Here is a 14745-nt window from a genome sequence, read left to right as displayed (position 1 = left end):
TCGACACTCCCGGCCATTCTAACACAAAAATGGTCTTAAATTTAAATCATTATATAGTTTTATGTGAATGAGTGGGCAGGATGATTTTTCATCCACATCAGTGTAGCTACATCCAGTTCTCAAACGTCTTGTGAAAACCTGTTCAGTATGTGTTTTATGGCCTTATTTCAGTGACTAACAGTTCTCTAAAAACTACAAACTTTTACATCCACGTTATTGAAGCACCGTTTGTGCTAAATGCAGTGTGTTTGCCATGAAACCATGCAACAGAAATAAGCACAATTGTCAAGACCTGAAGAAATGCCCAAATACTGCGTTCACATCGAATGGGAATAAGCGTCAAATTCGCGTCTATCAAGTCTAGTTGGACGCTTGAACATTTTGAATCCACTCACGCATCCACAGCGACTTGGACTGTATGTATATTTTAGGCTACAATAAAACAAAATATAAGAAGCTGTACAAGAAATAAAGCTTACAATTCAGTCAAACAAAGTCAGCGCTAGTAAATGGTAAAGTTAAATATCCTAAATAAATAAAGTTATGAAACTTCTCTTTGCCCTCAGTCAAAACGATTCGCCAGGGAACAAATGATGATTCATGAGAGCAAAGATCGGCCGTTAGATCCACACAAGATGAATTATATCTGATGTTTAACCACCACAGGACATCAGAGCCAGCGGCAGAAGGAATGGCAGAGGAAAGGCTGCTCTCGCCGGGGTTAATGAGCGCCGCTGATCCACTGGAGCTCACAACTCCGAAAAGGGCAGATAAAATGTTCAGAGAGGTGCTCTCTTTATAAACAAACAACAGATCTGAGCTTTAAACAACTACATTATCGCCTGAAAGTCTTAAAACTACACTCTGTGACACAATAGTAGTAGTATTTTTAAATTATGCTGGGTTTCTCGTCCGCTATTGACTTGCTATTAGTTTATGTCACTTCACCACGTGACAGCAGCAAACAGGCTCCTGATTGGTTAACGCGGCGTGAACAGACGCCAAAGTTCAGATTTTTCAACTCAGGCCTAATGGTGCGTTCACACCTGACGCAAATTAAGCGTTAAGCGCGAGTGATTTACATGTTAAGTCAATGCAAAGACGCGAATACACATTCTGCGGTGCGAAATGAGGCGACACGAAATGAGGCGACACGAAATGAGGCGACACAAAATCAGCAGTTGACGAGCATGAAGCGCGATTCGCATGAATTATGCAAGTTGAAAAATCGGAACTTTGGCGGATATTCACGCCACGTTAACCAATCAGGAGCTAGCTCTAGTAGTGACAACAATGAGGACAAAATCATATGTGGATACCCGGAGCCACTTATGGAAATATTAACAGTTATAAAGGGGGTTACATTTTCTGTAAAAAGCTAGGATATGTTGGATAATATTAATTTGTTGCTTTGCCTGTTTTTGATGTGCACGATGCCTCTTGCCAATTAAAGTCCGTTTAGTAAAGCAATGCGGTTCTGATGCTTTTGATTGGTTCTCATTTGAATTTGCAGAGCACCACGTCTGCCAATTACATCAATCCACATCTGAAAGATTTTGTCTGTCTGAGAGTTGCCACCATGGCGAGTGATTTTATCTACATTTTACATATAACAGTTCAGTACAAAATATGTTTGCCAATGCTATCGACATCGAAGGTTTAACCTGAGGAAGCATCTCCTATGGTGAATATTAACTTTATGAGCCACCTAGTAGACAAATCTCTATTAGTTTGTCCCATATTGACTTGCAAAATAGAGCTATTTAACTACTAACACGCAACGATTGGTCATTGAGTCTAAACTATATTTTAGGTGGAATGTAACATTATTAAAAATAAAAACAATTCCATGCATGTTATGATGGCTACACTGGGGGGAGTGTTTGGTTTGGCAGGGAATATAGAATCTATTTTAGCCTCTGTTAGAGAGAAATCAATATTAGGCAGAAACACCAGCACAAAACCTTAAAACAAGACAAAGAACTGAAGACAACTGAGGGTTTAAATACATAAGATGATGAGTAACAGGTGAGACACTTTGGAATAACTATGGCAACTAACAAGACAGCAATGGAAACAGGAACTAAAACACAGAAACTGAACACAGGCTAAACAAGACAAAAGAATATCAAAATAAGAGTCCTTGAAATCAGAGACATAGGGAATCGTGACAGAACCCCCCCCCCCCCCCCCCCCCTTCCTTAAGGAGCGGATTCCAGACCCTCCTAAAACTGAGCCAAAGTCCAGGAGGGTGTTGGAGCAGAGGTGGAACAGGGGGAGGGATGGAGGATCGTGTAGCGGAATTGGGCCTAGAAACCAAGGCGGAGCTGGCAGTTCAGGGAGCCAGGGCAGAGCTGGCTGTTCAGGGAGCCAGGGCGTAGCTGGCAGTAACCAGGTGGAGCTTTCATTTATTTGTTTATTTAAAAGGGACAATGCAGATTAACATTGCTACTGTTTAAGCCAATGCTCTACATACGTGCTTCTAGTTAAAGGCTAATTTGTTGCCCCTGTCCCTGGTTAGGCTTTAAGAAAGAAAGAAAAAACAAATTACCTTCAAGGTGGAGTAGGGGAGCTGAAGACCACCAAGGCAGAACTTAAGATGCAGGAGCCCACCAGGGCAGAGCAGGTGGAGCAGAAGCCCACTATGGCAGAGCAAATGGGACTTTGCACAGCAGATGGAGACTGAAGCCCCCCACAGCACAGCAGACAGGACTGAGGACCCCCATGGTGGAGCAGAAGACCCCAGAGCACAGCAGATGGGGACTGAGGACCCCCATGGTGGAGCAGAAGACCCCTACAGCACAGCAGATGGGGACTGAAGACCCCCATGGTGGAGCAGAAGACCCCTACAGCACAGCAGATGGGGACTGAGGACCCCCATGGTGGAGCAGAAGACCCCTACAGCACAGCAGATGGGGACTGAGGACCCCCATGGTGGAGCAGAAGACCCCTACAGCACAGCAGATGGGGACTGAAGACCCCCATGGTGGAGCAGAAGACCCCTACAGCACAGCAGATGGGGACTGAAGACCCGCATGGTGGAGCAGAAGACCCCAGAGCACAGCAGATGGGGACTGAGGACCCCCATGGTGGAGCAGAAGACCCCAGAGCACAGCAGATGGGGACTGAAGACCCCCAGAGCACAGCAGATGGAGACTGAAGCCCCCCAGAGCACAGCAGATGGGGACTGAAGACCCCCATGGTGGAGCAGAAGACCCCTACAGCACAGCAGATGGGGACTGAAGACCCCCATGGTGGAGCAGAAGACCCCCAGAGCACAGCAGATGGGGACTGAAGACCCCCATGGTGGAGCAGAAGACCCCTACAGCACAGCAGATGGGGACTGAAGACCCCCATGGTGGAGCAGAAGACCCCCAGAGCACAGCAGATGGGGACTGAAGCCCCCCAGAGCACAGCAGATGGGGACTGAAGACCCCCATGGTGGAGCAGAAGACCCCTACAGCACAGCAGATGGGGACTGAAGACCCCCATGGTGGAGCAGAAGACCCCCAGAGCACAGCAGATGGGGACTGAAGACCCCCATGGTGGAGCAGAAGACCCCTACAGCAGAGCAGGTGGGGACTGAAGACCCCCATGGTGGAGCAGAAGACCCCAGAGCACAGCAGATGGGGACTGAAGACCCCCATGGTGGAGCAGAAGACCCTAGAGCACAGCAGATGGGGACTGAAGACCCCCATGGTGGAGCAGAAGACCCCAGAGCACAGCAGATGGGGACTGAAGACCCCCATGGTGGAGCAAAAGACCCCTACAGCAGAGCAGGTGGGGACTGAAGACCCCCATGGTGGAGCAGAAGACCCCTACAGCAGAGCAGGTGGGGACTGAAGACCCCCATGGTGGAGCAGAAGACCCCAGAGCACAGCAGATGGGGACTGAAGACCCCCATGGTGGAGCAGAAGACCCCAGAGCACAGCAGATGGGGACTGAAGACCCCCATGGTGGAGCAGAAGACCCCTACAGCAGAGCAGGTGGGGACTGAAGACCCCCATGGTGGAGCAGAAGACCCCCAGAGCACAGCAGGTGGGGACTGAAGACCCCCATGGTGGAGCAGAAGACCCCTACAGCAGAGCAGATGGGGACTGAAGACCCCCAGAGCACAGCAGTTTGGGACTGAAGACCCCCACTGTGGAGCAGAAGACCCCTACAGCAGAGCAGGTGGGGACTGAAGACCCCCATGGTGGAGCAGAAGACCCCCAGGGCACAGCAGATGGGGACTGAAGACCCCCACTGTGGAGCAGAAGACCCCTACAGCAGGGCAGATGGGGACTGAAGACCCCCACTGTGGAGCAGAAGACCCCCAGGGCACAGCAGTTTGGGAATGAAGCCCCCCACGGTGGAGCAGAAGACCCCTACAGCAGGGCAGATGGGGACTGAAGACCCCCAGAGCACAGCAGTTTGGGACTGAAGACCCCCACTGTGGAGCAGAAGACCCCTACAGCAGAGCAGGTGGGGACTGAAGACCCCCACTGTGGAGCAGAAGACCCCTACAGCAGGGCAGATGGGGAATGAAGCCCCCCACGGTGGAGCAGAAGACCCCCACAGCAGGGCAGGTGGGGACTGAAGACCCCCATGGTGGAGCAGAAGGGGACTGAAGACCCCACGGTGGAGCAGAAGGGGACTGAAGACCCCCACGGTGGAGCAGAAGGGGACTGAAGACCCCCACGGTGGAGCAGAAGGGGACTGAAGACCCCCACGGTGGAGCAGAAGGGGACTGAAGACCCCCACGGTGGAGCAGAAGGGGACTGAAGACCCCCACGGTGGAGCAGAAGGGGACTGAAGACCCCACGGTGGAGCAGAAGGGGACTGAAGACCCCCACGTTGGAGCAGAAGGGGACTGAAGACCCCACGGTGGAGCAGAAGGGGACTGAAGACCCCCACAGCCCAGCAGATGGGGACCCAAGGTGAAGCAGAAGGGGCCTGAAGACCCTCACAGTGGAGATGGCAGTTCTGAAGATCACGATGGAGCATGGAACCATGACAATATTGTTGGTGAGAGAGTTTATTGATCAGAGAGATTACTGATGCCTCAATGGCCGTAGCAGGGAGCTCAGAGAGTTCATAATTGGCTTTTGTGCCTGTTAAAGAGTCAACAGATAGCATAGAAAGTTTATAATCAGCCTCCATGATTGACTGGGCAGACAAAGGTTTCAGATTCGACCTTCTTGGTGAGGACTGGGTAGACATATATAACGGGAGCATGTGTAAAACCAAGAGTAGTGGTGTTAACGGTCCAGACACACAAGATAGCAGTAGCCATCACATACAGTGCAGACTACACTGGTAGTAACTCTGGGACCACCAGACTTGAGGGCGCTGGACTTGGCCACTCGCACTGACCCCTCGCACTGACCCCCGAAGACTATGGTGTGGCGGCCATGACGTGATGAGATTCTGGCGTCACAGGTACTGTGGGATTCCAGGATTCCTCATCCAGTAAACGAAGAGCCGCTCAGCATTTGGGCAATCTTAATGCATTCAGCCATGGAAAATTGGATCTTACCCTCTGACATCCCCAAACGAAACGAATTGTTAAACAAAAACAGCAATGGAAGCACAGAAAACCGCCTTGAGTCTCACGGAGAAGCTCCGGAAGGAGGAGTGATGACGAGAGAGGACCAGGCCTGGACTCTGTTGTGTTTAGTTTTGCTTATATGCATCAGTAGCTTGTGAGGGGCTGCCGCTTTACTTTCGTTTTGTTGTTTGTTTATTTTATGATCAAAGTTTGCATTGATCTTTTGCCGGTTTCCCACTTCCTCTTTCCCTTATAAATTTGATTATGTGCAGTTTTCCCACGTTTTAGGGTATGTTTACACAGAGACCGCTTTCAAAAACTTGCACTTTGAAACCCGTTTTCAAAAGTTTGCGTTTTTAGGAACCCAAAACACTTTTGTTGTGTAAATGAATGCCCCAAAACTCAAAAGTTTTAAAAACGGTGCCGTGTAAACAGCCTTTTAAATCAGATAGAAATGCAGTGTTGTGCAAAATGTGTAAATCACGTTGTGATTGCGCTCTTTCAGTTACAAAGAACTAAAACGTGGACTATGAATAACTGAAATATAAATTCACAATATTGTATCTCATTATATTATTAATCCAGGAAATCAGCAAGGACATTTTCACGTTTTACTGTAAATGTTGATGCGTGTTTAAATGCATGAAAAGTATTTGGTGTAAAATCAACAAAAAAACTTTTATAGTTTTATTAGATGCAATTTTATTGAGTAAAATTGACAAATTAACATGAAATGCACTTGTTGACAACCAGGTTTGTTCTTTACAAAGGACGATAACACAGGTTGCTGTTTGGTTTGGAGTTATGCCTTGCACCCTCTTGTGGACTGTTGATTTAAAGTCTGGTGTTCATGGATCTTTTCGTCTAACTCATTGTTTCTCAAACCTGTCCTGGAGAGACTGTACAACATCACTGCACATATCGCATGCAGTGGTGTAGTCCTAACAATAAAAGTGGTTTACTGTTACCCAAGCACACCCTAACCCTCTGGTGAAAAATAATGTATTCGCAAATATCGATCTTTAGCATAAGGCGTATATGTGCGCGTGGCCCTGACTACACCACTGATCGCATGACTTCCTTTTGTCCTCAATTCAGGTCTTGCAGTCTCCACTAATGAGCCAATGATCTAAATCAAGTGTGTTAGATTAGGACAACACTCAAAGTGTGTGGTGACAGGTTTGAGAAGCACTGGATATATAATTTGTCATATTTAAGTGAAAATGAATTTTCTCAGCCCTGCTGGGGAGGATAAATTGCTCATTTTAAGTGTATTGTATACTCTGTTTTCTGCACTTCATAGAGAAAAATCTAAGAGGGGAGAAGATCCGTCGCAATGGAGTCAGGGAACGAGCGAAAGAAAGGAGGAAGAGCAGTCCAGAAAAGAAGGACAAATGGAGATCAGACGACAACTCTCTATTCACACAGCTGGGTAAGCGTGCAACCCTCCAGTTTCATTATCTCAGATAGCAGAAGTGTTTTTTTGTACAGACGTGCACCTGTTGGAGATGTGAATGTTTGGGGTGAAGGCCAAATCAATTAGCATACACAGAGAGAGGCGTGTTTCAGACACCGAATTGATTCCACATACATGCACACTAAAATACCCATCTCAGCAAGTATTCTCGCAAACACAGTCAGTCTTTAGTGAACATAAACAGTTGAGAAAGAAATCACATGTGTATCCGTATATTAGATCCGTGCATTCGCTCTTAAAGTGACAGCAGCCTAATATTCCTGCTGCTGTGTGTCATTAAAGGACAACTCTGGTGAAAAAGAACCTAGGGGTAATTAACACATGGTTACCGAGTAGATCCTTCTCTGGGATGCGTTTTCATGAAAATCGAATGTAAAGAGTTTTATCTCTAAAAACAGATTAGCTTATAACGCTAGTATATGGGGCATAGAGTAAGTCAAATTGAATCACTAGTTAATACCACTAACAAGGCTCAAAATAGCCTCACACTAACACAGTAGCATAATGAGGGACCCTACATGCAAACCGAAGCATTGAGAAGTTTGTAAGTGTACAAACAGTTTAATAAGAAGATACTTTATAAAGACAGTACATTACGCGTATACAGACTGGAGCCATCTTGGAAGTCAAGCCACGGTTGAATAATCCGCCATCTCTTTAGCGTGTATCCTTTGAAAGCGCTAGTCTCTGTTGCGTTCATATAATTTTTATATTTTTATTTTCTCTGTTGCGTTCAGTGCTTTCCTCCGGAAACAACGGACCATATGAGATTCCAAGTCACAGTTCATCACTGAGCACAGCGTTCGTGGCTCGACTTGTCCAAGATGGCTCCTGTCTGTATACTCGTAATGTTCTGTCTTTATAAAGTATCTTCTTATTAAACTGTTTGTACACTTACAAAGTTCCCAATGCTTCGGTTTGCATGTAGGGACCCTCATTATGCTACCGCGTTAGTGTGAGGCTATTTTGAGCCTTGTTAGTGGTATTAACTAGCGATTTAATTTTACTTACTCTATGCCCCATATACTAGCGTTATAAGCTAATCTGTTTTTAGAGATAAAACTCTTTACATTCGCATCCCAGTGAAGGATCTACTCGGTAACCATGTGTTAATTACCCCTAGGTTCATTTTTCCTTTAAAGCTAATCCAACAACAAAATACTTATTTAACAAAGATTCATCTAAATTAAATTATACAGTGAACACTATAGTGTTGTTTTACTTTTAATAATCCCATTTCTGTACCTGAATACTACTGTTAGACTGTATTTGTAACGTTGTTTTATTGTGTTTATCAATGCTGTGTATTTGTTTAATTATCAAAAGCTGTGGCATCAAAATACTTAAAGTGGGTTTAAGTAATAAATGAAAAGCAAAGTTACATTTAACCCCTCCCTTTTCTTTTGTTTTTCCTTTGTTTGGTGATCCGACAAATGATCCGATCCATGACTTAAAAACTGTAATATGATCCGAACCGTGAGTTTAGTGAACTGTTGCACCACTACACCCTACTTTCCACCAAAACCACTTCATTGACTCCCAGACAACGAACTGTCCACTGTTTAACGTGCATCTCTTCCACAGGTTTCTCCAAATCCTTCCCGCTGGATGGCTCGCTGTTTGACAGCTGGCTGGCTCAGTCGGTTCACATCACGGCTGATAATATGCTAAGCCAATGGTCTCTCTCCGGAGAGAGCGATGACCCATCCGCCAGCCTCCTTCAGGGAGAGGAGAACCTGCTCAGCCTGATGATGGACCACTCCATGAAGTCCACCTGGAAAACGCCCCAGCTGGGCCGCAAGGCAAGAGGCATGCCACGCAACCGCAGGAAATCCGTCTCGCTTCCCCGGATCGGATCCGCAGTTAAAGGCAAGGTTTGGTCTGAGGACCAGCGGCCCAAACGAGGAGAGCGCGCGCACCACCATAAGAGCCGCAGCGAGGGCAGGCCAGACCCTCTACAGCCAGCCATCTCCAAAATGGACTCGTGCCACATTTCCGAGGAGCATTGCTCTTGGGATGGGGGCGCGAACGCTGGGGAAACGGAGATTGGCAAGCGTTCCCAGGTGGCCTTACGTCTACGCCTACCTAGACAAGGCAAGTCGCGCTATAAGAGCGAGCCGACGGACGCCTCGCTGCAGAACAGCACATCGGCTCCGGACACTGAAACGGACGGCTATTTCTCCGATGCAGAACAGAGTGACAGTGAATTGCGCTCGTCCAGCCGAAAGCTACGCTTGCCCCATGCCGGAAAGGAGCAAGTAGTGCGGCGAAGCGTTCTCGCCTCCTAGAACTGTTTTTGGTGTCGCTCTAGTGCTGTCGTCTTTTCTTGTTTTACCTGTCCGAGTATATTAGCCAGTCGCTTACATTTATGCAACCATAACCATTTGTGCTTGACAAAACAAGAAGGAACAAGAAAAAGTCAGATGTGTCCTTTTGGGAAGCAATAGGATCTGTCAATGACGTGGGCATTATAACGTCTGTTCAGGTTGTGTATGTATGGTGTGTGTCTCCAGAGGATGTGGCTACTTTAAAGAGAAAATAAGACACAAATAAGCACAAATAGCCGGTGGGGAATGTAGCACACGTACCCATTCACCGCCTCATTCGCTTTGAGAGCCTAGACGTACCAGCATCGCGAGCAGGGTAATCCTTGCATGTCCGTGTGTGTGTGTGTGTGTGTGTGTGTGTGTCTGAGCACAGTTGGGTCAGTCTATCTCAAGTGGTCCAAAGATTGTAGAGTTGGTTGCTTGACCATTTTTATTTCCCCCCCAGATTTCCATTAGCTGTAGCTCCAATCTTAAACTCTGGAGGAGTTGCATCTATGAATATGTTCTGCATGTGTGCATATATCTACATAATGTATGCATGACGTATTAGGCCTACAGTTACACAGCATGAAATAATATTTAAACCTACAACATCGGGCGTTTGTATCACAATTCTGGGAAGAAAAAGTTGCAGAGGGGCTGAACATTTTCTGGTAATTCTCCAGAAACTTTCCAAACAATCCTGGAAGGTTTCCAGAAATTCTGTAAACTTTGCAACCTATAAACCTCGCAATTCCGAGAAAAACTGGCAGAATTTTGAGTTTATATCCCGCATATCCGATTTGTGAGATATAAACTTGTAATTGCGAGAAAAAGAAGTCAGAATTGTGAAAAATATAAACTCTCGGAATTACCTTTTTATTATTTTTGTCCGACTGCTTCTGCAGATCTGTCATTTCCAGGCCCACCTACAATAGGAAATCTACAATAGACACCCCATAATACAACATGACGGCTGAGACTCGAATCCCTCCTATTATAAACTGACCGTAAGCTTGACCCCTGAGCAGTCGTGATGGAATAAGGAACGAGAATGTACAAAATGTTTACATTTGTTGATGTATTTTGTAATGTACTCTAAAGATCAGTTTTTGGGGCTCTAGAGTATATCTCGAGTAAAGATACTGAGGTTTCTGTAAACGTCCGTATAACACACAATTTGTTAGCAGACATGACACAAAGACAACCGCAGAAACTTCCCAAAAAAGACTTCTGGAAACAAAAACCCCCAATACACCCAAATGGTGTATACTTCATAATATAACGTTGCGACTGAGACTCGAATCCTTCCTATTACAAACTGACCGTAAATTTGAACCCTAATGGACAAAATGTTTACACGTTCATCTATTTTGTATTGTCCTCTAAAGGGGGTTTCAATGTGTTGGGTTGACACAAAAAACAACCGCTGTGGTTAAACCACGTACAATAAATTGGTTTTGCAATACCAAACCATAGAGGTAATTGCGTTAAAAATGGCCAGGCAACCTCCACTGGACCACTTGTGACGGTGTGACCCAGTCTTTTTTCTTTCTTTTCGTGAGATTCAAACTTTCTCTTCCACTTGTTTTGGTCGATTTGTTCAGAAAGAACTGTCATTCTCCTTTAAAGCGTGCCTTCTGTAGCCCCCACCCCTCCCAATCAAGCTAATAATCAGCACGTTCAACCATTTTAACACAACGATGGCAATCAGAAATAAAAACCTGCGAGGCCGTAGATGCTCTAGGTGCCTAGAAAACCGCATCCAACGCTGAAATCATCAGTTCAGTTTATTGACATTTGTGACGTCTAATGAATCAACTCATGGTGTTTATCTCAGGGTTAAAGAGAAGAAGAAGTGATCGCAATCATCTGAAGAGTTCAAACCCACACGGAAGAGGATCTTCTCGCGGTATAATGATGAAACACGGAGTTTGCTTGCTTTCTTTTTTGTGTGTGAATGATGATGCCAAAGAAAAGCGAGATGTTCTGAAGTGGATGTAAACATTGAGTCTGGATCTTCTGAAGATCTCGGCCTGCACTGATGTCCACCTGGACACTCCTGGATCATCAATCGAGCGTCGTCCTCATCAAGTGATGAAATGTTTGCTTTGTGAGACACAACAAGGACGGTTGTATTTAGTCTCACGACGTTCCAAACCCGTATCGATGTCCCTTTCCAAGCAAACGGGAAAGTAGTCGATTGTCCATTGCGCTACATTCCAAGTCCAAATGTAAGTCTTTATTAACTGGAGACCTTCCCTTCCGTCATGCCCTGACAGGTTTGCGAACAAAGGCTCTAGTAAACAAACGAGTGGCGGCCATTTTGTGTCCTACGGGTTTGGAACGCGTCCGCGGTGGATGAACGATGACACTCCTCGTTCTGACTCTTCATTGGCTCAAACCGTGAGCGACCTGTACAGATCTCATGTATCTTAGCTGCTTCAATAGGGACTGATCATAGATGCCGTTCTCTGGTTCAGTATGCACCAAATGCAGACGTGGAATACTGTGCCTTTAGTGACCTAGTTTCAGCCGCCTGCAACAGTTCCCGCTTCTTTATCATGCTTCGTTGCCGTCCGTGTACCGAAACTATTACATATACTCGACGTAATCTCTGTAAATGTTCCGCTTCTGTGCAGTCTTTCAGGACGAGAATGCCAGAGTAGATCTTGACACTTGTGTTTGCTGGCAGGCATGTTGTTAGTGAGCTGTCCACTTCAACATCTTTCTTCTTTTGCTTCTATTGCTGGCTTTCATTTTAAAAACTGCTGGCGATCATCAAGACCAACGAGGGGTGTGCGATATCGGCCAAACGTATTTTAAATATAAGCACTGAGTGTGTTCTGGGGTTGTGCCAAAAATTACTGAAAATAGTTTTTTCTTTTTTGCTTCATCGGAATGGGTTTGTCACATTAGCCATGTGATCACGGACATGGTTCTGATATGTTAAAGGGTCGGGAAAAATAGTCACACTTGGCTCCTTCATGGTCAAAAATTACTCACATAGCAAATTAATGAAAAATATGAAAACGGATGGAAGGGTTACACTCTAAAACATCAAGAGCACAAAATAGACACACACACACACACACGTGTATATATGTATACTAGTGTGACTAACAATATAAAAACATAAACGGGGACACTAAATATTCAACTATATTACTGATCAGCTCATTTCAATGATCATAAAGTCATACTTAAGAGATCAAATGTTGAAAATATGATTTTAAATGTCCTCCTTATTAGATAAAAAGTCAAAAATATGATTTTAAAAGTCATAATAGTGAGATAAAGTCGAAAATATGACATGCCAAGTCATAATTATAAGATAAAATGTTGAAAATGTGATTTTTAAAGGTCCTCATTATTAGATAAAAAGTCAAAAATGTGATTGTAAAAGTCCTCATTATAAGGTAAAAACTAAAGTCAAAAATATGGTTTTAAAAGTCCTCATTATTAGATAAAAAGTCATAAATATGATTTTAAAAGTCCTCATTATTAGATAAAAAGTTAAAAATATGGTTTTAAAAGTCCTCATTATTAGATAAAAAGTCACAAATATGATTTTAAAAGTCCTCATTATTAGATGAACAGTCAAAAAATGATTTTAAAAGTCCTCATTATTAGATAAAATGTCAAAAATATGATTTTAAAAATCCTCATTATTAGATCAAAAGTCATAAATATGATTTTAAAAGTCCTCATTATTAGATAAAAAGTCAAAAATGTGATTGTAAAAGTCCTTATTATAAGGTAAAAAGTCAAAAATATGGTTTTAAAAGTCCTCATTATTAGATCAAAAGTCATAAATATGATTTTAAAAGTCCTCATTATTAGATAAAAAGTCAAAAATGTGATTGTAAAAGTCCTTATTATAAGGTAAAAAGTCAAAAATATGGTTTTAAAAGTCCTCATTATTAGATAAAAAGTCATAAATATGATTTTAAAAGTCCTCATTATTAAATAAAAAGTTAAAAATATGGTTTTAAAAGTCCTCATTATTAGATAAAAAGTCACAAATAGGATTTTAAAAGTCCTCATTATTAGATGAACAGTCAAAAAATGATTTTAAAAGTCCTCATTATTAGATAGTCACAAATATGATTTTAAAAGTCCTCATTATTAGATAAAATGTCAAAAATATGATTTTAAGTCCTCATTTTTAGATAAAAAAGTCACAAATATGATTTTAAAAGTCCTCATTGTTAGATGAAAAGTCAAAAATATGACTTCAATTGAAAGTCCTAATTATGAGATAAAAATCTGAAATTAGATTTTTAGAAGTCTAAATTATGACCAAAACACACACTAAGACATTTAAGAGATTAAATCATGCTTGATATTTTTTTAATGCGCTTAATAATAATAATAATAATAATAATATTTACATGATTGTTTTCATTTTGTGCAATATTTTTTTTTACATTTTAAAATCAGTTTTTACAACAGAAATGAATCAATCAAAAACTGACTTTATCTTTTGATCTCAAACTAAACTCATGTCCTCTCATTAGTGTGAAGCTGAAGCGTGTGTGTGTGTGTGTGTGTGTGTGTGTGTGAAGAGCTGGAGAAATAAAGATGACCTGACATCAAATATAACAATAATTCAGCCACAATGCTGTAAAAGGATACACTCTAAAACATCAAGAGTACAAAAAGACACACACACTCACTTACACACACACACACACACACACACATGAAGTGGTGTGGCTGTAACAATATGATCAAACTGAGCCAAAAGACTCAAGAGGTTGAAATCTGATGAAGCTGTGATTTAATAATGTTGTTCAATTTAAGCTGCGTAACAAAATGTCAGTGTTCAGGTTTGACTGGAGTAAAAATAATGCAAAAACTGACACTTCAAATCAACATTTCTAACAAAATCAAATCTAAACCTTGACCAAAAGTCTTTGAGACTTTATCTAAGTATAAATACAAAATCCATAACTTGATAAAACAAAGTATTTATGTTAAAAAACCCGCTAGAGGATGTATAAGCCACTCTAAATAGAGCTATATATGAATCTAGTGGTCACACCAGGGCATTACACAAGGCTTTATTTGTTCACTCTCACCAGATGCCACTAATATACCTCCAAAAATATGATTTTAAATGCCTCGTCTCTATTTTAACATGGAATACTGATTCATCGTTTAATAATATATTAGAAAACAATTGTGTATTATTTCCAATGGGGGGAAAATATCTAATAAAAATGGTATAAATATTGCAAAGTTTCATAAAATCCTCTCAAAATTCTACATAATAGTCAAAAAATGTTATTGAACCAAAATATATTAAGGAATTTGACCACGAAGGAGCCGAGTGTGAGCCCTAAACGAAGAGGGCCAGAGGGTTAAATATGATTTTCATATCATAAATGTGTTATTAGTAGTGATATGCATTGCTAAGGACTTCATCT

At 42.9% G+C, this 14745-nt stretch overlaps 1 protein-coding gene across 2 annotated transcripts in view; it reads left to right on the top strand.

Moving 5' to 3' along the window:
• The window catches only part of jade2 (jade family PHD finger 2), an 87184-nt gene extending 74367 nt beyond the window's left edge, over positions 1 to 12817 (top strand). For both annotated transcript variants that reach the window (XM_079834206.1, XM_079834205.1), the window contains exons 11-12: positions 6834 to 6962; positions 8592 to 12817. In XM_079834206.1, coding sequence (XP_079690332.1) covers positions 6834 to 6962; positions 8592 to 9295 — 833 coding nt within the window. In that variant the 3' untranslated portion in view covers positions 9296 to 12817. The remainder of the gene's footprint in view (positions 1 to 6833; positions 6963 to 8591) is intronic.
• Positions 12818 to 14745: the final 1928 nt, after the last annotated feature.

Source organism: Gobio gobio, assembly GCF_949357685.1.
Source record: "Gobio gobio genome assembly, chromosome: 14".
NCBI classification, from domain to species: Eukaryota; Metazoa; Chordata; class Actinopteri; order Cypriniformes; family Gobionidae; genus Gobio; species Gobio gobio.
Note: the sequence above shows the minus strand (reverse complement) of the source record. Positions and strands in the feature narration are given on the sequence as shown.